Here is a 23,520-nt window from a genome sequence, read left to right on the forward strand (position 1 = left end):
TAGATATGGAGATCATTTGGAGGGTATCAGTTGGGAGTGGGAAAAGGGAGAATGGGGGAAATGCACAGGGATTAAAAAGTGCAAATTCGTAGGTACAAAATAGACAGGGGGTTGTTAAGAACAGTATAGAAAATGGAGTAGCCAAAGAATTTACATGCATGACCCATGGACATGTACTAAGGGCAGGAGGTATTGCTGGAGGGAATGTTGAATACCAGGTGGAGGGGAGCAAAGGGGGAAACTTGGAACAACTATAATAGCATAATCAACAAAATATATTTTTAAAATAATAAATAAATAATAAAAATGGTTTTCAGAGTAGGGACTACATTGAGAGCCCAGGCTGCCTTCGGCTTACTGGCATGGTTTAAAACAAACAAACTTCCAAAAAAAAAAAAAAGAAGAAGAAGAAGATCACTACTCCCACAGTTTGTTTTACTGCCTCGACCTCTACCTCATCCTATGGGTCTTCTCACCCCTCTTGGCAGTCTATACACATTTCAGCTTCACTTATTAAAAAGCACATAACTCTCTTTAAATGGATAATTTTATAATCAAAATGATAAAGGGGCGGGAAGCAGTGAAACATCCCCCAAAGCAGTGTTGAATCTGCTTATATCCTCTATATAGACAGAAGTCACCTCAGTCATAGCCAAAATGGTGCTGTGGAGTATTCTTTCTGGGATGGTGAAGATTCATAATACTTTGAAAAGAGCAAATGTATTGGAATCTTCTGATTCTGATCTAAAACATTTGTCAAATTAGGAAAACCTACATAAGTATTCTAAAGATGACCTAACAAAAAAGCTTCCAGGTATATTTGTTGCAGGGGAAATTTAACTATAAATCATGTGCAGAGAACTCAGTACTTGAATGGCATTCTCCCCTAGGATTGGTCTCTACTGTACTCTGTCACTTACACTTTCCTTAGAGTTATTCCCCAGTCTCCCAGTCTTCTAAAGGACAGTAATCACCACAATAATGTATAATTCCTTTTCAGAACCAGCAAGTCTTTACAATAATAAAGTGAACAAAACATTTATGAGTCTCTTATCACCAGAAAAGTCTTTTCTAAAAAATATAAGTTTAATGAATTCTTTACTGTCATTTGGGTATATCAAAAGATAACAAAGCTCAGGGCTTTTGGAAACTATTTTGATAGCTCTTGGGTAGTAAGAAGTTCTGTCCTGAACACTAAACTATTAACATGCCTGGATTTTCAGTAACCTTTATTTCAGTCCCCTCTACATTTTTAAGTATGTTAGATTAGATACTATTACCTCCAAGTAAGAAGAAAAATTATTTCTTTGTATTAATCTCTGAGTTAGGGCTCATAACATACAAAAAAACAATTTATCTATTTGGTTTTGTTACTCATTTCAATAGTTTAAAAAATCAGTAAACTATTTCGACTTTTGAATGGGTGAAACTTGTTTGGAGTAGAGATTGGGTTTTGGTCCTACATCATCTCAAAAAATAACTTAGTAGAGTTTATTTCTTTCCATTAAAAGATTTTATGTAGCCATTAAAATTGATTTAGTTTTACTTCTTGACTGGGAAGCATGTCCTTACATTAGCCACACCTTCAATGAGTGAATTATAAAATGAAGACAAAAACCACAATGCATTTTATAAACTATAACAATTATTGGTTAAACAAGACCTTTTTAGAATATTTGGAGGCTTGGATAATGCATCCAACACAAATGGAAGTTTAGTGAATTTCTGTCCTTTCTTCCATTTCAGCTTCTTTTTCTTGGGATAAACAATGTAACTGATGCCAGCTTTTCTAGATGCTTCAATGAGAGAAACAGACAGATCTCTTAGGCTGTGATTGTCCTGAATGGTGTCTAAGATGGTATCTATATTTTCTTTTGCAGAAGTGACTTCCTCAGTTGCGTTTTGCTCAATTATCCCACGACGTTCCAACTCCTTTGCTTTCTGAAACATCACCTCTCTTATACTGCTTTGCACATCATCCTTAATCTCTAACAGAGCTGTGGTCCCCTCCTTCTTCAATTCAGCTAAAGAGTTTACTCTCTTATTAATGAGAAAACAAAGAGGTAGAAAAAAATAAAATCAATTTAGTTGCTATACATTTAAAATTAATTCAATTACAATTAATGTAGTTTGACCACTATTGAAAAAACTTTGTATCATGTATTCTTAATGTTTTTTCAAAAGCCAGTTAATAAAGTTAAAATGGGCATACAATGTACATCATTATAGTATACAATACTGTCTTGTACATTTGAAAGTTACTAAGAGTGTAGATCTTAAAAATTCTCATCACAAGAAAATAATGGGTAACTATGTGGTGATGGATGTTAACAACTTACTGCTGTGACCATTTCACAATACATACAAATATCAAAGTATTATGTTATACACCTGAAATAAATATAATGTTATATGTCAATTATATGTCAATAAAATAAATGTAAAAAATAGCGTCAGTGTACAAGGACACAAAACAGAGGAATCAGTGAGTCAGTAAGAAAGGAGAATGTCAGAAATGAAAAATGAAACAGGCTAAAGTTAGGCAGGCTGAAAGCAAATTAGAAGAAATTAACATGGAGAATCAAGGAAGTTGACTGTCAGATACTTTGGGGGAATAAAACACCTGGGAGCTAGGTGTCACTGCCACTGACGGTGAGAACCAGCTGCTCAACAACGCTTGTGGATTCTTGGTAAAGCGGAAAGCATTATTCTTGGTACAAGGAGATGGGGATTTAAGCACTAGCTCTGCCATTTATCACTCTCTGACCTTTGATTTTCACGTGTAACACAAGGATAATATCTGTCTCACTTTCCTTCTCATCAGGATATTACAAAGTCCAAAATCAAACTGAAATAGTGTTCATAAAAAATGCTTTAAAACTGTGAACTCGATGCAAGTGTGGGTCAACATTGTAAGTGACTTGATTTATAATATACCAGGTAAACTATGACTATAAGACATGTCAAAGTGCTGTTGAAAATCTTAACTTGGAACCACCAACCATAATCATACATTGGCTACCAAATACACACTCATACCCAAACTTTCAGTCAACTCTGGAAGAATCAACTGACTACCTATTTCAGGAAAGTAAACAGAAAAAGCACAGGTTTTGAATATTAATAGTAAGATAAAGATTTCTATTGAATAATAAAACCTGAAAAATTATCTTACCTTTAATTGTGGAGATTGTATGCTGCAAAAATTTTTGATATTACTAAGTGATGAAGATTTTCTTGGAAAAATAAACTGAAATGATAAAATGATAATTATACATTGACTGTAGGTACTATGTGGTAAATGAAAATATGACAGTTGACTATTGGTAGCTGTTAAGGTAAATTTACAAAATGCAGAAAGACTAATTGAAGTACAGGTTCTTGCTGATTTTGAAGTCATCGAATTCAGAGAAGAGCAGAACTTAAAATCCTCAATTAATTTTGAAATTACTTTTTTAAGTTACCTAGTTAGTCCCCACTATGCGCCAGGTGCCACCCTGCAAAGCTTTCCAGGTGGTGTATGGGGCAAGGTGTGTGTGAATGTGCCACAGATATGCTGAGCCACTCACCCTCGTAACCCTGGGGGTGTGGACTGTGGAACCTGGAGCAGCCACTGTCCCCTGAAGAGTCATCCCTACTCATGTATAACCTTGACCTTCTACTCCACAGGACTACACAAGTGTTAACACTTACTATGAGAGTTGTTACATTAAAAGAATTGGGAGGTACTTCAGTATGTTCCATGTCCTCAACCAGTATAATGGTGGAAAGAGACATAAAGAAATAACTATAATCCAAAGTGACTGTGGCAATGACTATAAAAATGGCATAAATCGAGTGTGAGGGGACCCAGGAGAGGGAGAGGTTAATTCTAAACAGGAAAGAACCTGAACAGACTAACTTGAAGAGGTAGCATTGGGTTGGCCTATGAAAGGCAGTGACATTTCTATGGACTGAGAGGGGACTGAGAACATCCCTTGCCAATGGAATAGCCTAAACCAGGGCCTACAAGGGTCAAAGTGCTGGGATTATGGTTCCTAAGGACTCTGGTGCAGACAGAGGCTATATGGAGGCAGAAGAATAATGAGAAGTAGGATAGGAAATATAGTTGAGGCCAGGTTATAAGACTTAGTTAAGCACTCTGACTTTATCAGGTGTGGCAGGTGAAGTTATTCAGATTGTTGAGACATATGCCACATAATCCTACCTGTGTTTTAAGAATATAACTGGGGTCAGGAAGGAGGAAGGGCTACAAGAATCAGCTACCAAAAATGGGAATTATCTGACAGGTCAGTGTAGGTAATGCTACTAAGGTAGTCTAGAAAGTGCAATTGGCATTTCAAACTAGAAAGTGTCATTCGTTGGTTCAATTGTTTTGTATGTGATGCTTGCTGCTCTAGCTGCTATGGACAAAACAATGAACAAGAATGATATGAGACCAGGCAGGTGAGGACTATGAAGATCAAACATACAAAAGGACAAATATTTAGGAAGTACTCAAGGAAAAATAGCAAGAAAGTGATCTATATTAAATATAAACATTATCCTCCCCCCAAGAAGTATTACCTCACTGTGTGGGAAGAGGCATGGACTTGATTAGCTGACTAGACTAGGGATTTGGTTTGTCCCAGGGAACCAAGACTCTGTACTAGGTAGCACTCAGCATCCTGAGGGAGCGTCGAAGGGGAGCAGAGCTCTGAAGGCAATAATGTGGGGAGAAAACTGTTTCTTGTTTATCCCTATAACATTCAGGACACTTATAGATCAACATATAAATTTTCTACCTTTCTTCTTCTCTCAATCACTAACTCTTTTCTTCCTGATTGAGCTTATTATTTAGTTTGGTTTTTTGGATACACTGTAACGATAAAGATGAGCACGAGTCTAATTGTCATGTAAAGAACTCAGGTTTACTTGGTTTCATGACCAGGAATGGTTCCCCCATCATAACAAGATTTATAAACATATTCCTTTAATCTTTTAAGACCTAGAAAGAAGTGATAAATGAGTACAAAACCAGAAATTTTAGAAACTGTAGGAAAACTCACAGCAGATTTCTGCTACTGATTAGTAAATAACATCCTTGGAGTGTCATAAAGACAACACATTTAAAAAGAGGAGCTGTGTCCTCCACAAAGATACCAGTGCACATTTTGAGGCATTTCCTGGACTGAGGAAACACCAATAAACAGTTTCCAAAATTTCTAGATATAATACCTGAGCTGTGGACAGAAAAAGTAACCAGCTTACAATTCAGCATAAAAATTATACATACCCTATGCTTTCCACTGTACTGATTTATAATGACACTTTCCTTGCTTTCAGGTGAAATTTTCTCAATTAGAATTCTGCTTGTTTGAACACTCTGTGGTTAAAAAAAGTTTTCAATTAATAGTGAAATACTTTTAAAAGCCTATGACCACTGTTAACTTTACAGTACAACATTATTAACAAAAGAGAAATGTATGGAAAGGGTAGAATTGTAGAAAACATTCACCAGAGATGCATCAAAGTCCCACTGCAATCTTAGTATTTGACCAAAACCCTCAATTCAGCTTCAGCACTGGCAGTTAGTCAAGTAGATAGGTACATCTATTATTTCTGGTGTCCTTAATCTTAGCAGCAGTCAATGGTCCTATGATCTCATAGGTTAGCATTGAATCTATGCAACATGGCAACAGCAGGATTATGAATAAAACATATCATTTGGATGATTGTCACTGCCACTATTCACTGTAAAGTACAAATGAGCATTTTAAATGTTAAATGAAATAAAAATCTCCTTATAATTCAAACACTATCAGTGAACTGTTATATGTGCATGCTTTTTGTTGTATGGGTAAACTGCTGCAATGATTATAATTATTATTTTTTAAAGATTTGATTTATTTACTTTTAGAGAGAAGGGAGGGGAACGAGAAAGAGAAGGAAAGAAACATCAGTGTGTGGTTGCCTCTTGTGCCCCCTACTGGGGACCTGGCCCACAACCCAGGCATGTACCCTGGCTAGGAATCAAACCAGCAACGCTTAGTGGTTTGGTTGCTCAATCCACTAAGCCATGCCAGCTAGGATTCATTGTAACTATTATCAATATCAAATATGCTACTTCTCTATCCTGAATCATATATCAGTTAGAGAGCCTGGTGGATTCATGATGAAATAAATTATGCTGCTGCCTAGTTTGCTGAAAGTTTGTAGGTCTCAAACAACTTTAAAATTTCAAATTCAAAAACTTGTATTCAATAAAAAAATCAGCTTTAAAAAGTATCATGAATTAGCATTGAGAATGGAACAGATATGGAGGCTATGGGAAATTTAGGAATTATCCACATTATTTATTTTGTTCATCCTCTTCTCTTATATTTTTAGAAAGTAACTAGAGCACAATGTAAGAAAATTACCAGACATAGCAAAAAGAGGCTTTGTCAATTTCATCATTATTTTAAAAACCAAACTCTGAGACACACAAGAAATTTTGGAACTCTTTCATCATATGCTTATACAAACTTTTCAAATATGATACAATGGTATTAATTACATATTTTAAAGAATGCTTTTTACAACAACAGGGACACAAACCTTAATACAGCAGGTCCTCAACATTTTATAACATTGATGTTGATGCCACAGGAACTTAAATATGCTTGTATCAATTAGCCTATGGTAATTTGGTTTTGTTATATGTCATTTTGCTTAAAGTCATAGAACCTATCCACGATGTTAAGTAAGGACTTACTGTAATATATTTCACAGATCTTAAAATAGCAGAACTTACTAACAATCAATGACAGCTTTTTAAAAGAGAACATGCTTCATATGTTGGAATATGCCAAGATATTACCCAAACTAATTTGCTTGATAGGGCAATTACAGTATTGCTTATACAATATCCAATGTAAAAATTCTCCTGCTTCACTCCAAGGATATTGAAGAAATTGGTTATGCATGCAATCAAAGTTAGGATGCAGGTGAAAATGAAAACAGTTTTGCTACCTAAAACATCAATTATGACTTCTGCTTCTAATTATGGCAAGCTAAGTAATTTTGCTGAGGACAACAAAGAAAGCTACATGTAATATGAAAAACAATCATTATCTTTTAAGTGTCAAAGAGCTAACAAGATAATGAAGAGATACTGGGCCAAAATCTGAGAAAAGGCAAGAACCAGATAAGTTAAATCCAGTATTCGAAGATAATTTTATTCTCAGGATGTTTACTAATGCAGCTGCAAATCTGACATGCAAATATGCAATTTCTTGGGGCAAGGGTTACAGAAATTGAGAACCAGAATCTACCTGATATACCTGAGGTGTGAAGCCTGATATGTATATGTATATACATATATGTATATACATACACAAACATATAGGTGTGTGTAAATATTTAAAATATACAAGTGTTGAAGGCTAAAAGGATATTACAGGGCTACACACTCAGATTAAGAGTTAATGAAAGAAAATATCTGTGTAGACTTTCAGCTGGGGCCCTGTCATGAAGGAAGTCAGAGAAAACCAAGCCTCAACCTCATATTAAGGCTCTCCTTAAATGGTAAATATCCCATGTTCTGACAAAAAACTTTTCCTAGAGAAAGAAACCACCATTCTAGATCTCAAATACTTCCTAAAACTAATGGCTCCAATACAATGGTAAGATTTAAAGATAACAGGTACACGAAGAAACAAAATAACATTTGGAGGAAAAAATAAAAACTCTAAAAAAAAAAACAAAGCCAAATTTAAAAACACAGTAAACAAGTTTAACAGTGTATTAGACACAAATGAAGAAAAAATGTATGAACCTGAGCTACATGATAGATCAAAAACCAATATTAGGAGGAAAAAAAGGAGCTAGCCCTGGCCAGGTGGTTCATTTGGTTGGAGCATTGTACCATACCCCAAAAGGTTGTGGTTCCATCCCTGGTCAGGGCACATACCTCAGTTGTGAGTTCAGGGAGGCTGCCAAAATAAAGAGACAAAGAAGCACAGCCCAGATGAAAGAATAGAACACATTGAAATTTAAATCCAAGACCATCTGATTGCAAAGCCTGTGCTCTGCTTAGTGTTGCCACAACAACAAAAAAATGGTCACCATCTACACTATCATTGAATTAATAGATACTATTGGGACATCTGGTACACCACAAAGTAAGTGTAATAAATTTCATGAAACTGGTATTCTAAAGACAATAGTGCCTCATGTTAATAAGGATTGAGAATAAACTTTAAAATAATTTCATTAAGTTTAAAAAAAGCACTTTCCCACATAAGTTGTATGTCAAAGAGATACTGAAAACTACAATAGAAATTATTCAGAAAGTAAATGAATACACTACAAATAAAAACTTATGAAATAAGGTCAAAGTCTTATACAGAGACAACTGATGAATTATGTATACTAATTAAAAAGAAGAAATATAAAGAAATTAAATTTTTAATTCAAGAAATTAGAAAAATGCCCAAATACAAATGTTAACCTTCTATGAAAAGCAGTAAACTGATAACCAAAACAAAAAAAATCTCAAAGAGAGGTAACAAAAATTCAGAGGAGCAAAACCTGAGTTAATACTTAAATCAAAAGTTTTTTGGTCAAAGATGCCATCATTTGACCATGTTTGTTTTTCTGGCTCTATGGCCATGATAGCTAACAGCTAGGTGCTCATACATCACAATCCTTGCTAAAAAAAGTTAAAGGGATGGTTTTATACTGATGAGAGTATACTAAGTAGTTGGACAAGTAGAAATGAAATAATTTGCAAGTGAAAACATATGAGAAAAAAACAAAAAATAAACTAGTTTCTAAAAAAAATTCTACTCTAGTAAAGAAAAAAATCTCAAAAAAATCCATTAGAAATGAGTAATAAATTATGCAGCACTGGAAATGGAGATTAAAACTGAAGATGAAATATATACAAATGCTGCATATAGCAAAAATCTCAATTAAACAGATGGTTGTCTGTTAGGATATATATCTAATTAACTCAAGAAAAAACATTAAACATGAATAATCCTTGAATTAGAAAATGAAAGTTTTATTTGTCAATCACCTTTCCAGGCAGTGAATTCTTCCACATTTTCAAGATTATTTCTATGTTACATCAATTTTGGCACATTCAAAAAAAAAGATGAGCTGTTAATCAATTTACGTTATAAAGCAAGACATACCTTGATGGAAGAATTTAACTAAGGAAAAAAATACACTACATATAGGTTTCACTCACAAGTATATTTTTTAAAAAAGAAATTATTGCCTAACATATTTCAACACACTATTTTAAAAAATACCATGATCAAGTAATCCAAGATATGTCAAGATATTTTAATATTAACATTCTTAACACGTAGTAACAATAGGTCAGGTATGACTGTGATTCCATCCCTGCCTTGGTTGGAGAGAAGCTAAGAGATAAACTAATGACTTTATTTCAAGCAACAGATATAAACAAGATTTCACTGATTTAATCTTACCTTCGATTTTATTACATTATTATTCTGTTATGCTTCCCCTGTGATTTCCTTAACTATTTTGTTTGATCCTTTTCTGATATGTTTTAGTAGGCTGCCTAAAATTTTGTGCAATTAAAATAACCCTAAGTACTATTAAAAACTTATGCACAATGATGTTCATTGCAAAATTTAAGAGGAAAAATAAGGAGAGCAAGAGGGGGTAAAGGAGAAAGAAAAGAAGAAGAGGAAGAATGTTTAAGAATGAAAGAAAATGGACCAAAAAGTGAGCAGTAATTGTCTCAAGGGAAAAGAATAGATGATTTCGGGTTTCTTCTCTTGATTCTCATTTTTAAAATAATTGGTGTAACAAAATTAGAGCAAGCAAACACTCTTTACAAGAAAAATTAATAATTATATTGGATAGTAGTAAAATTTTTTTAACATTATGTAAACTAAAAATGTACTTTTGAAAGCAAATGAAAATACCATGAAGACCTAAACAACCCAATTACTTTTATGTCCTGGAACCACAGTTAAACAAAATATTCTTTCAAAAAGAAAATTTGACTGGCTAAACTAACATGGATAAGTACAAAATTTTTTAGAAATGTACATAAATATAATATATGTGTATATATATACATACTTAAGGGTTTATAAGTAAGTATATGTGTACATGTACATATATAATATATATTATATAAAATTTTTATAGCACCATTTAATATTCTTAATTATGGCAATAATTGTATGACAAATTACATAACTGTCCAGTAAAAATTAATCTAATAGTCAATTATACAATTTAACTATTAAATAATTACAATAGAAAAATTCATTTCCTATATTACCTCATATTTTGGATATAGTGTTTCTTTCACGACAGATACTGGAACATGGAATTTGGATGAATTTAGATTCCAAAACAACTTTGTAAATCCTGGATATGCTGACACCTTTGAAAATAACATATAAGGCTATTAGAAACTAACAAATGATAAGTCTCTAGGGTAAAAACCCAAGCTCCTCTCAAAATCATTATCTAGTTGCCCAGAAAGTGAGGTGATGGATTCCATAGCCTCTGAAAGTCTCGGAAAACTTTTCACACCCATCAGATTAGCAAAATGTAAAGTTAGCAATTCCAAGTGGTGCCAAGAATGGGGGAAATTAGTAGAACTACACCACACTGGAAGCAAACTGACCATTTGTATTAAAACAGGAAATGTGCATGCTACATGATCCAACAATTGCACCTCCACCTATATAGCCTAAGGAAATTCTTACACATGTGCATAAAGAGATATGTACAGGGTGTTTATACTGCATCTGAAATAACGAATATCAAAGCCTGATCTCAATGCCCATTAACAGAAAAGCCAATGAAAAAAAAGTGGTCTATTCATAGAACTAAACACTAATCAAGCCATTCAAGCACAAAAATTATAAACTACTATAGGTGGATCTTACAGTGTAGTATTTTTAGAAAGATGCATATAAAATAATACCTCTATATAAATGTACATAGAACACACAGAACTACAGTATTTATTGTTTAAAGTCACAAAAATAAACCTAGTAAAGTACAAAATCATAGAAAGACCATAATTATAACAGTGACTGCCCTTGGGTAAGAAAGAAGAGAAATGGAACTAGGAAGTATGAGGACTTAATTAAATTATTTAAAAAATATTTTTATTTAAAAAATCTGAAATATAAAAATGTTAACATTTATAAATTCTTGATAACATACCTCCAAGCATATCTTACTTTAGTTTGTATAATTTATTTGTTTTTTAAAACTTTTTCCAAATAAAAATTAATCAGGCATAGGAAAATTTTTATGGAGGTGAAACTATTCTGCATGATGCTGAAATTGTAGCTCTCTGACATTATGCATTTGCCAAAACCTACTGAACTTTATAACACAAAGAGTAAACTTTAATGTATAAAATTAAAAAAAAACATTTAGGATATCAAGAGAAGTCCCAAGATAGAATACAGACTGTAACAAAACAATCTAACTATGTTATAAATGTATGAAACAACCTCACAGAAGGTGGAGAGACAAAAAGTTGCTGACTTTAGTAATTTGGAAATGAGTAGATATATAAAACTAAAGGCAAAAGAAACTGTACATTACTCTGTACTTTAGTTTATAAAGTTGTTTCCCATAGGAATATGGCTGAACAATTCTGGTACACTTATACATGTACACTTCTATATCTGAATTGAGCAATTAAGTAAATGGACGGAGAGTGGTAGGATCCACGTTTGTCACTGTTGGAGTAGGATTTAAAGGTAAGTGAGGGGAGGAAGCTAGAATGACCTATGTGGTAATGAATTAGAGTTGGAAACAACAGTGTGAACCTGTGTTTAGCTTCATTTAGGCACAGATAGTTACATAGAGAAATATTTTTAGATATGAGTATTCACGGAAGTTAGTATACACATATACACTGTGTCAACTGAGAAGATCTGGAAACCACAGTAGCAACAAGCACACCTAATGCACAGATGTTGGTGGCTAATTACAGTCTTTAGTAAAGGGAACTGGGGCTTCTTACAGAAATTGATGATTCCATGGACTGAGGCAGAAAATATACAAGATGAGCTTAGACCATCTTGTAATGCCAGAAATTAAGGCAGAGTTCTTAAAAATCCCACAATTGGGGGGTATGCTGAAGGCACACAGGAGCCAACTGAAGGAGCACTCAATTACCAAACCTCAAGCAATTTTAGCAAAATATGATAATAAATAGTACTGGATTATAATTCAGAGTATAACAAATATCCACAAGTCATACTGATATAAAAACTTGAATGTATAAATGGGAAAAATAGATTGGTCTACACAAATTTAAATTAATTTTTGTATATACTGAGCCCTCAAGGAAGTAGAGCATAACTCCATATTCCTTAAGTGTGAGCTGCACATGGTGACTTCCAAAGAGTACAGTATGAAAAAGTGGGGAAAAACAGAAACTTTACAGTGAAAAACCTGGCAAATGCTACTGCAGTCAGGTGATCAAGGTTAACATCAACAGTGATAACTTGTGTTGATAATAGGAAGTCTGGCATGACATGATGAAAACGGCACTTTATCTCAATGTTCTTTCTCCCAAGATGACATCAGGCAAATTCCAACTTGAGTACATTCTACAACTATTTGACCAGTACTCCCCAAAACTGTCAAGGTTATCAAAAAACAAAAGTGTCACAAACTGTCACATCCAGGAGAAGCTTAAGAAGATATGACAACTGAATGTAACTGGTATCCAGGATGGGCTTCTGGAACAAAAAATGAACATTATGTAAAAACTAAGGAAATCTGAGTGAATCATGGCAATTAGTTAATACTGTATAAATATTGGTTCATTGATTTTAATAAATATACCACCCTACTATAACATATCAGTTTTCTATGGTTGCCATAACAAACTAACACTGAGCAGCTTAAAACACAATACAAATGTAGTCTGTCACTATTCTGGAAAATAGATGTCCAGAAACAAGGTATAGGAGGGTACCATGCTCCCTTGAAGGCTCCAGGGTAGAATCCAGCCATGCTCCTTTATAGCTCTAGTAGCAGCCAGCAGTCCTTGGTGTTCCCTGGCTTGCAGCTGCATCATTCCAGCTGTGCCTCCATCACATGGCTTTACTCCCTGTGCATCTGTGTGTTAACATGTTGTTCTCCTCTTACAAGGATACCAGCCCGATTGGCTTTGGGACCCACCCTAAATCCAGGATGATCTCATCCCAAGATTTTTAATTCCAATTAAGGTCATATTCACAGGTACTGCGGGCTAGGACTTTTGGGGCCATGATTCAATCCACTATTATCATATTAGTAATAGAGGAACCAGGGTGTTTGGTATATGGGAAATCTCCATGCTGTCTTTGTAATTTTTCTGTAAGTCTAAAACAATTCTATAAAATAAAGTTTATTATCAATAAAATAATACAGGAATACCTCAGAGATATTGTGGGTGTGGTTCCAGACTGGAGCAATAAAATGAATATTACAATGAAGCAAGTCACATGAACTTTTCAGTTTCCCAGTCATATCAAAGTTATCTTTACCCTATATTGTAGACCATTAAGTGTGCAATAGCACTGTCTTAAAAAACAATTTATATGTCTTAATTTTAAAAGGCTTTATTGCTAAAAAATGCTAACCATTGCCTGAGCCTCAGCAAGTCATCATCTTCTTTCTAATGTCCTGCCTCGATGCTGGCAGCTGCTGACTGATCAGGGTGGTGGCTGATGAAGGTTGGGTGGTTAAGGCAAGTTCTTAAAAAGACAACAATGAACTTTGCCACATTAATTGACTCTTCTTTTTACTCAAACACTTAAGAGGCCATGATAGGGTTATCAAATGGCCTAATTTCAATATTGGTGTGTTTTAAGGAATAGGTCGGCCTGAGGAGAAGGAGAAAGATAGAACAACAGCAAGGAGGGTAAGCAGTCAGTACACACAACATTTATCATCAAGTTCCCCATCTTAGATGGGTGCAGTTTGTGGCATCCCAAAATAATTACAATAGTAACATCAAAGATCACTGATCACAGATCACCATAAAACAACAATAATGAAAAAAATTTGAAACATTGAGAGAATTACTAAAATGTGACATAGAGACATGAAATGAGCAAAATAGCTGTTGTAAAAATGGCACCCTTAGAGTTGCTCAGTGCAGGGTTGCCACAAACCTTCAATTTGTAGAAGATGCATCTGAAAAGTACAATAAAATGATATTATTCCTATAAAAATGAACACAAATAATAAAACTAATAATTTTAAAATATAGTTGGAGGTGAAAATAGTCAGGCATTCATAAGAAAATAAGGTAAGATTTTTAAAATAATAGTTGTTTGAATCCACAGTACTAGTGGTAATTATGTTTTCTTTAATCTTTTCATTGACTTTTAATAATATTTCATTGGACTATGCATTTTCCCATAAAAAGATTTTTTTCACCAGAAAAAAAATGAGCTCAAACAATATTAAAGCATCAACTTGCAAGCATCACTCTAGTATTAACTATATGACCATAACAGTGACATCTGTGGCTATGTGGGTGTTACACAGACTTTCCAGAGTAATACACCAAGATTGAAACACAGTAAATAAAGCTTCGCAATTTTAAGGCGACACCAAAGTCTTTTGAACACTTTTCTTTCTAGTCATATATACATCAACTATTCTATACACTTGATCACATTTCCTATGAATGAACAGAATATTTGGAGAAAGGCTGATTTTGAAGTTACCATGATAATTTGTCTAACATAGAATTTAAAATTAAGTTTCTGTCTGATTCATCTTTTATTTTGCTAGGCATGCTGCATCATTTCATGTTGTACAGACCTAGAACAGAAATCCTTGCTAAAAGGTAAATAAATTCTTCCAGTCGGCCAACACAGATCTCCTAAACATTAAGAAAATTCCAAGTATTCAAATGATGACACATACAATTCAGTAATTTCTTCCATGTAGTTGACTTCCGGCAGCTTAAGCATAAAATTATACCTCTAGAAGTAAGGGAGGTACAAACAATTGGAAGACAGGAAAATCTATCACTAAACAGCAGTAGTTTGCACTCAAGGAAAAGCACAGATGAACCTTCAGGGGAGAATTTATGTAATCAAACTAGTGATGAAACATTCATCACAGTAACTAGTTCCTCCAGCAATGCTCAGAACTGCCTAAAAGTAGACCTAGAAAAATGGTTAGAAACAGCAGGGGTGGTGGCTGTTAGAACTTGACAGGAGGGGAAAGACTGCACAGCAAACTGAAGTACTAGCTATCAAGCAACCCAGTTAAATTTAGCACATCAGCCCCTGTACAGCCCCTACTCTAAATGAATGCAATAACTCATATTCATACCGAAGGTCCAACGTCAGAGTATACTGGTTACTAAGGGAGAGTTGCAAATTACCTTTAGGGATAAGTTAAGTGTCACATACAAGTAACATAAAGGCAAACAACAGTTTTGGTCTGAGACTCTGGAGAGCCTCAAGACCTTTCCACACATGAAAACTATTTCCTTAGGAATACGAAGAGACTATGCCTTTTTCACTGTGTTGAAAGTTGCACTGATTGTATAAAAAAATATTGAGGAAGTTCCTGCCAAAATGGAGGCATAGGTAGATACACTGTGCCTCCTCACACAACCAAAAGAAGGGCAACAACAAATTTAAAAACAAAAAAAACCCAGAACTGCCAGAAAATCTAACTGTATGGAAGTCTAACAACCAAAGAGTTAAAGAAGAAACACTCGTGCAGACCTATAGGAGGGGCAGAGAGGGACAGCCGAGATGGAGAAGACTCACAGCAAGGCAATGACTGGTGGACCAAAGCAGGCAGAGGCTGGCAAACCCAGTGAGGTGGCAGCTGGTGGAGTGGGTGGCCCACATTTGTATGTGGATAAACCAGGAGGAACAACTGGGGAGTGATACTGACCACACAACCCAGGGTTCTAGCATGGGGAAATAAAGCCTCAAAACCTCTGACTGAAAACACCTGTGGGGGTTGTGGCAGTAGGAGAAACTCCCAGCCTCAAAGGAGAGTTCAGTGGAGAGACCCAGGAAGTCCTAGAATGCCCACAAAACCAATCACCTTAGAATCAGCACCAGAAAGGCCCAATATGCTTGTAGGTAGCGGGGGACGTGACTGAAAACTGGCAAAAGCTGAACAAGTGGCATTGTTCCCTCCTGGACCCCTCCCCCACATACACCACCACGGCACAGCTATGTGGGTTGCCCCGCTCTGGTGAACACCTAAGGCTCAGCCCCCCTTTATGTAACAGGCTCACCGAAACAAAAAAGTATGGCCCAAATGAAACAACAGATAAAAACTCCAGAAAAAAATACAACTAAGTGATGAAGAGGAAGACAACCTATCAGATGCAGAGTTCAAAACCCTGGGAATCAGGATGCTCAAAAAATTAGTTGAGTATGGTTGCAAAATAGAAGAAAAAGTGAAGTCTATAAAAAGTGAAATAAAGGAAAATGTACAGGGAACCAACAGTGACGGGAAGGAAACTGGGACTAAAATCCATGGTTTGGAGCAGAAGGGAGAAATAATGATTCGACCAGAACAGAATGAAGAAACAAAATTCAAAAAAATGAGGAGAAGCTTAGGAACCTCCAGGACAACTTTAAACATTCCAATATCCAAATCATAGGGGTGCCAGAAGGAGAAGAATAAGAGCAAGAAGTTGAAAATTTATTTGAAAACATAATGAAGGAGAACTTCCCCAATGTGGCCAAGGAAATGGCCACTTCCAGAAACTCCAGGAAGCTCAGAGAGTCCTAAAGAAGTTGGACACAAGGAGGAACACACCAAGGCACATCATAATTACATTAGGCAAGATTAAAGATGAGTAGAGAATCTTGAAAGTGGCAAGAGGAAAACAGAGAGTTACCTACAAAGGAATTCCCATATGACTGTCAGCTTATTTCTCAAAAGAAACCTTGCAGGCAAGAAGGGGCTGGAAAGAAGTATTCCAAGTCATGAAAGGCAAGGACCTACATCCAAGATTACTCTATCCAGCAAAACTTTCATTTAGAATGGAAGCGCAGAGAAAGTGCTTGCCAGATAAGGTCAAGTTAAAAAAGTTCATCATCACCAAGCCCTTATTATATGAAATGTTAAAGGGACTTATCTAAGAAAAAGAAGATCAAAACTATGAACAGTAAAATGACAACAAACTCACAGCTATCAACAACCGAACCTAACAAAAACAAAAACAAAAACTAAGCAAACAACTAGATCAGGAACAAAATCACAGAAATGGAGATCTCGTGGAGGGTTATCAGCAGGGAGGGGGAGGGAGGAGAATGGAGGAAAATGTACAGGGAATAAGAAGCATAAGTGGTCTGCAAAATAGACAGGGGGAGGGTAAGGATAGTGTAGGAAATGTAGAACCAAAAAAACTTATATGTATGACCCATGGGCATGAACTAAAGGAGGAGAATGCTGGTGGGAAGAGGGGTGAAGGGTGGAGGGGAATTAAGAGGGAGGAAATGGGACAACTGTAATAGCATAATCAATAAAATATATTTAAAAATTTATTGGGTAAAAGTGATGGGACCTTAGCAGGAATCAATGAAGCAGCACCTTTTAAAAGGCCACCCGGAAGCAGGGAAAATTGTTAATTTTATTAAATCTCAACTTTTGAGTACACATCTTTTTAATATTCAATATGACAAAATGAGAAGTGCAGGTAAGTGTTTCTATAGCCAGAGTGAAGTGGGATGGTGGTTTTCAGGAGACGTAGCTTGTGTGCTATTGTTAAGAGCTATGAACTCCACTACAATTTTTATTTGATAGGACAAACATAAAACTAGGTATTCAGCTTTAGAAAAAGAATGAAACAAACCTATTATTTCAAGTAAAGCTAATGAGAGTATAAGTCATTTTAAAAAATAAAGTTTTAGCAAAAATTGCAATTCTGGAAAATTGTGTCCCTCGTCATGAGCTTACCAGGTTCTCAATGATAAAAGATTTTTCTGAAAACAATCCTGAGAAAGAAGAACAAAGTTGGAGGAACACACTACCTAATATAAACTATACCATAAGGTCATAGTAATCAAAACAGCATGGTACTGGCATAAAAACAGAAACATAGATCAATGGAACAGGATAGAGAGCCCAGAAATGAACCCCACTTTTAGGTCAATAAATATTTGACAGAGGAAGCTAGAATATATACTGAACTAAAGATAATTTAGTTCAATAAATGGTGTTGGGAAAACTGGACAGACACATGCAGAAAAATGACACTAGACAACTTCCTTACACCACATACAAGAATAAATTCAAAATAAATTGAAGACCTAAATATTAGACCTGAAACCATAAAAATCCTAGAAGAAAGCATGGGCAATAAAATATTAGACATTGCTCGTATCATTATTTTATCTGATATATCTACCCTGGGAAATAAAAGAAAAAATAAAAAAGTGGGACTGTAACAAACTAAAAAGGGTTTGCACAGCAAAGAAAACCATCAACAAAATAAAAGACAACCCATGGAATGAGAGAACATATTCATCAATACATCTGATAAAGGGTTAACATACAAAATTTAAAAAGAGCTTACAAAACTCAACACCAAAAATCCCAAACAATCCAATTAAAAATGGGCAAAGGACTTGAATAGACACTTCTCCAAGAAGGACAGACAGATAGCCAATACACATATGAAAAGATACTTAATATCACTAATCATCAGAGAAATGCAAATTACAATCACAATGAAATATCTCACACTCGTCAAATGGCTATCATCAGTAAATCAATAAACAAGTGCAGTGAGGATGTGGAGAAAGAGGAACCCTTTTCCACTGTGGTGGGAATGCACATTGGTGCAACCACAGTGGAAAGCAGTATGAAGATACCTCAAAACATTAAAAATGAATCTGCCTTTTGACTCAGTGATCCCACTTCTGGGAATATATCTGAAGAAGCCCAAAATGCTAATTTGAAAGAAAATAAATACCCTCTATTCATTGCAGTGTTATTTAAAATTGCCAAGATATAGAAGCAGCCCAAGTGTCCATCAGTAAATGAGTGGATAAAACAACTACAGAATGTTTACACAATGGAATACTACTCGGCCATAAAAAAAGAAGAAAATTTTATCCTTTGCGGCAGCATGGATGGTTCTGGAGAACAGTATGCTAAGTGAAATAAGCCAGTCAGAGAAAGACAAATACCAAACAATTTCACTGTATGTGGAATCTAACAAACAAACTGAACTAACAAAATAGAGACAGACTCACAGATAGAGAGCAGGATGACAGCTCAGTTGGGTGGAGGTTAAGAGGTGAAGAGATCAAGCAAAAAGGAAAAAGAAATGATGGATGCAGACAACAGTGCAGTGATTGTGGGGGAAAAGGGGTATAAATAGGCTAAATGACAATAGAAAAAATACACTAAAAATTTTAAAAAGATTGTTCTGATAATATTAACAACAAGATATTTTGATATTATGTATATAGTGAATTGTGTATTTACAAAATCATGAATGGGTAAAAAATCCACTCAAAGTACAAAATAAACCAAAAGATTTTAATAAATAAGGCATGAAAAAGTCATTGATGTGGTTTCAGATTTCAATTGCAACAAACCCTTTTAGCTGTAAAAATTATCACGTAATACATTGTCTTTTAGCTTTACAAATTCTTATTTAATATTCTCTTTTAACGAAGTTTAATTTCTTTTATTCTGTTTTTGGTTCAATGACTACAATTCTCCAATTAAACTTTGCGTTTTGAGATACATGTAAATTCACAAGAAGATTTAGAAAATAGTACAGAGAGATCCCATCTATCCTTTACTCAGTTTACCTTAAATGTAACATCTTAGAAAAATATACATTGTACAATATCACAAACAAAACACTGACAATGACAGTCAAGACAGAATCTTGCCATCACTGCAAGGATCCCTCATGTTGTCCTTTTGTGGACACAGTCATCCTCACTCCCCACCCTAAAGCCCCAGAAACCACTAACCCGTTCCTCATTTCAATTATTTTCTCATTTCAAGAATGTTATATAATGAAATCATATAGTATGTAGTCTTCTGGAATTGGCTTTAAACATAAGTCTCTGAAGATTTATCCTTTTAGTTGCATGTATCAATAGTTCATTCTTTTTCACTGCTGAGTAGATTGCTTATAACTGTATTGTTTAGATTTCAATTACTTTGAGATATTTTTCTATTATCAATAGATCTCTAGTTTGATTCTATTACGAATCTACACTATGTTTCTATATGTCCTGTGGGAACTAAAAAAATGTGTATTCCATTCTTGTTGGACACAGTGTTCTATAAATTTCAATTAGATCCTACTGGTTGGTGAAATTTTTAAGTTCTTCTGCATCCTTGTTGATTTTCTAAGTGTTCATTAATTATTTATAGAGGGGTGCTGAAGTCTCCAACTATAATTGCAGAATTGCCTATTTCTCATTTCTTCTTCTTTTTTGCTTCACATGTTTTTCAGGTTCGTTGGTGCATATACTTTTTAAGATTGCTATGCCTTCCTGATGGATCCATAATTTTATTGTGATATAATGCCCTTCTTTGTATCAGATAGCTTTCTTTGCTTGGAAGTCTACTTTGTCTAATATCCATAGTCACTTTTGCTTTTCTTTGATTAATATTTGCACGATAAATCTTTTTTGCCTTTTTGTTTTCAACATCCCTGTATCATTATATTTGAAGTCAGTTTCTTGTACACACTGTATAGTTGGGTTATTTTTTTAATATATTTTGTTGATTATGTTATTACAGTGTCCCAGTCCCCCATTCACTCCTCTCCACCCTGCATGCCCCCTCCCACCCACATTCCCCTCCTTTAGTTCATGTCCATGGGTCATACTTATAAGTTTTTTGGCTTCTACATTTCCCATATTATTCTTACCCTCCCCCTGCCTATTTTGTACCTACCATCTATGCTACTTATTCTCTGTATCTTTTCCCCCTCTCTCCTCCTCCCACTCCCCCTCTGATAACCCTCCATGTGATCTCTCTATCTGTGGTTCTGTTCCTGTACTAGTTGCTTTCTCAGTTTGTTTTTGTTTTAGGTGTGGTCGTTAATAATTGTTAGTTTTCTGTCCTTTTACTGTACATGTTTTTTATCTTCTTTTTCTTAGAAAAATCCCTTTAACATTTCATATAAAGGTTTGGTGATGATGAATTCCTTTAACTTGACCTTATCTGAGAAGGACTTTATCTGCCCTTCCATTCTAAATGAAAGCATTGCTGGATAGAGCAATCTTGGAGGTAGATCTTTGCCTTTCATGATTTGGAACACTTCTTTCCAGCCCCTTTTTGCCTACAAGGTCTCTTTTGAGAAATCAGCTGACAGTCTGATGGGCACTCCTTTGTAGGAAACTGCCTCCTTATCTCTTGCTGCTTCTAGGATTCTCTCATTCATTTTAACCTTGGGTAAAATGAATGTAATTATGATGTGCCTTGGTGTGTTCTTCCTTGGGTACAACTTCTTTGTGACTCTCTGAGCTTCCTGCACTTCCTGGAAGTCTATTTCCTTTGCCGGATTGGGGAAGTTCTCCTTTATTATTTGTTCAGATAACTTTTCCACTTGTTGCTCTTCCTCTTCTCTTTCTGGTACACCTATAATTCGGATATTGGAACATTTAAAGATGTCCTGGAGGTTCCAAAGCATCTCCTCATTTTTTTGAATTCTTGTTTTTTCATTTTTTTTTCTTGATTGGATGTTTCTTTCTTTCTTCTAGTCCATTCCATTGATTTGAATCCCAGTTTCCTTTCCATCACTGTTGGTTCTCTGTACACTTTCCTTTATTTCACTTAGAGTAGCCTTCATTTTTTTTTATCTAATTTGCAACCAAATCCAACTAATTCTGTGAGCATCCAGATTACCAGTGTTTTGAACTGTGCATCTGATAGGTTGGTTATCACTTTGTTGCTTAGTTGTGTTTTTTTCTGGAGCTTTGATCCCTTCTTTCATTTGGGTCCTTTTTTTTTTTTGTCTTGATGGGCCTGTTACGCAGTGAGGGGTAGAGCCTTAGGTGTTCACCAGGTTGGGGCCACCCAGTTGCTAGGTTGTGATGCTGTATGTGGGGATGGGGTCTGGGAGGGAACAATGGCACTTGCTCTGCTCTCTGCCAGATTTCAGTCACTTCCTCCGCGTCCCACAAGCAAATTGGGTCCTTCTGTTGCTGATTCCCATGTGGTTTGGTTTGTGTACATTCTAGGGCACTGTGGTTCTCTCCAATGAACTCTCCTGTGAGGCCGGGAGTTTCTCCCGGCACCTCAACCCCTAGGAGTGTCTTCAATTGGTGATTTGAGGCTTTATTTCCCCTGCTGGAGCCCTGGTTTGCGGGGTCTGTGTTGCTCCCCAGTGTTGCCTGGTTTATCTGTGTGTGAATGTGGGACCACCCAGTCTGCCAGCCGCCTTGTGAGCCATGCCCAGTTCCACAATCCACAGCTTCACTGGGTCTGCCAGCCACCGGTTTGCTAAGAGCCCTCTCCTCCTCTGCTGGCCGACTCCAACCCTCCTACCAGTCTGGATGTATGTGTCTTCTTTAACTTCCTTGGTTGTCGGACTTCCATACAATTTAATTTTCTGTCAGTTCTGGTTGTTTTTTGTTTTTAAATTGTTGTTGTCCTTTTGGTTGTGGGAGGAGGCACAGTGTGTCTAACTATGCCTCCATCTTGGCCAGAAGTTGGGGTTTTTTTTTAATCTTCTGTGCAATCTCTGTCATTTAATTGGTGTACTTAGACAATTAACATATAATTAGGGATTTAGTCTGCCGTTCATTTTTTTTCTCTCTGATTTGTTCTCTCTGATTTCTTTTGTTTTTTCTGTTTTCTTTTTCCTGCCTTCCTGTCACTAGGACACATTTCCAAATTCTATTTTTATTTATCTATGTTTTTTTAGTGTATCTCTTCACATAGCTTTTCAGTTTTGCTCTAGGTATTAAATTATATAAACATAACTTATCAAGATCTACTGTTGTCATCATATTACCACTTCCAGTGATGTGTAGAAACTTTCCCTCCCTTTATGTCTCTTTATCCTTCCTCATTTATAATGTACTTGTCTTAAACACTTCCTGTATATACATTTGACAATATGGAAATTTCTGCTTCAACTGACAAACATATTTTAGAAAACACAAAAGGAGAAGGTGGTTCTATTCAGGTTCTTATTTTGAGTTGATTGTAGACTCACATGGAGATTTAAGAAACAAATGGTCTTAGTTCTCATTAACCAGAAAATGTCTTGATTCCCCTTTATTTCTGAAGAATATTTCTTAAGATACAGGACTCGTGGATCACAGATCTTTGCTTTCAGCACCTGAAAAATGTTCTGCCATGGAATATTTTGCTTCCGGTCTCCATGGATTCTGATGATAAATCCACTGCCACTCAAGTTGTTTTCTGCTCTGTAACATACGTATTGTTCCTCCCTGCTAGTTTCAAGGTTTTCTCTTTGTCAGTCTCAGAAGTTTGACTACTAGGTAGCCTGTTACAGTTGTCTTTAGATTTTTCTTGCTTGGGGTTTGCTCGGCTTCCTAA

General features: G+C 35.5%; 2 protein-coding genes across 4 annotated transcripts in view; both read right to left on the reverse strand.

Annotated features, from left to right (window-relative positions):
* LOC114493356 overlaps positions 1 to 3,531 on the reverse strand; it is a 63,917-nt gene extending 60,386 nt beyond the window's left edge. For both annotated transcript variants that reach the window (XM_028508157.2, XM_036029021.1), the window contains exons 1-2: positions 3,176 to 3,531; positions 1,664 to 2,040 (exon numbers count right to left, since the gene is read on the reverse strand). In XM_028508157.2, coding sequence (XP_028363958.2) covers positions 1,664 to 2,040; positions 3,176 to 3,400 — 602 coding nt within the window. In that variant the 5' untranslated portion in view covers positions 3,401 to 3,531. The remainder of the gene's footprint in view (positions 1 to 1,663; positions 2,041 to 3,175) is intronic.
* A 1,467-nt stretch (positions 3,532 to 4,998) lies between these two features.
* LOC118501288 overlaps positions 4,999 to 23,520 on the reverse strand; it is a 164,732-nt gene continuing 146,210 nt past the window's right edge. Inside the window, exons 8-9 of one of the 2 annotated variants that reach the window (XM_036029030.1) lie at positions 10,295 to 10,399; positions 4,999 to 5,365 (exon numbers count right to left, since the gene is read on the reverse strand). In XM_036029030.1, coding sequence (XP_035884923.1) covers positions 5,045 to 5,365; positions 10,295 to 10,399 — 426 coding nt within the window. In that variant the 3' untranslated portion in view covers positions 4,999 to 5,044. Of the gene's footprint in view, positions 5,366 to 7,910; positions 7,956 to 10,294; positions 10,400 to 23,520 lie in introns of those variants that run through there. The other variant, XM_036029032.1, reaches the window with a different exon arrangement.

Source organism: Phyllostomus discolor, chromosome 1 (genome assembly GCF_004126475.2).
Source record: "Phyllostomus discolor isolate MPI-MPIP mPhyDis1 chromosome 1, mPhyDis1.pri.v3, whole genome shotgun sequence".
NCBI classification, from domain to species: Eukaryota; Metazoa; Chordata; class Mammalia; order Chiroptera; family Phyllostomidae; genus Phyllostomus; species Phyllostomus discolor.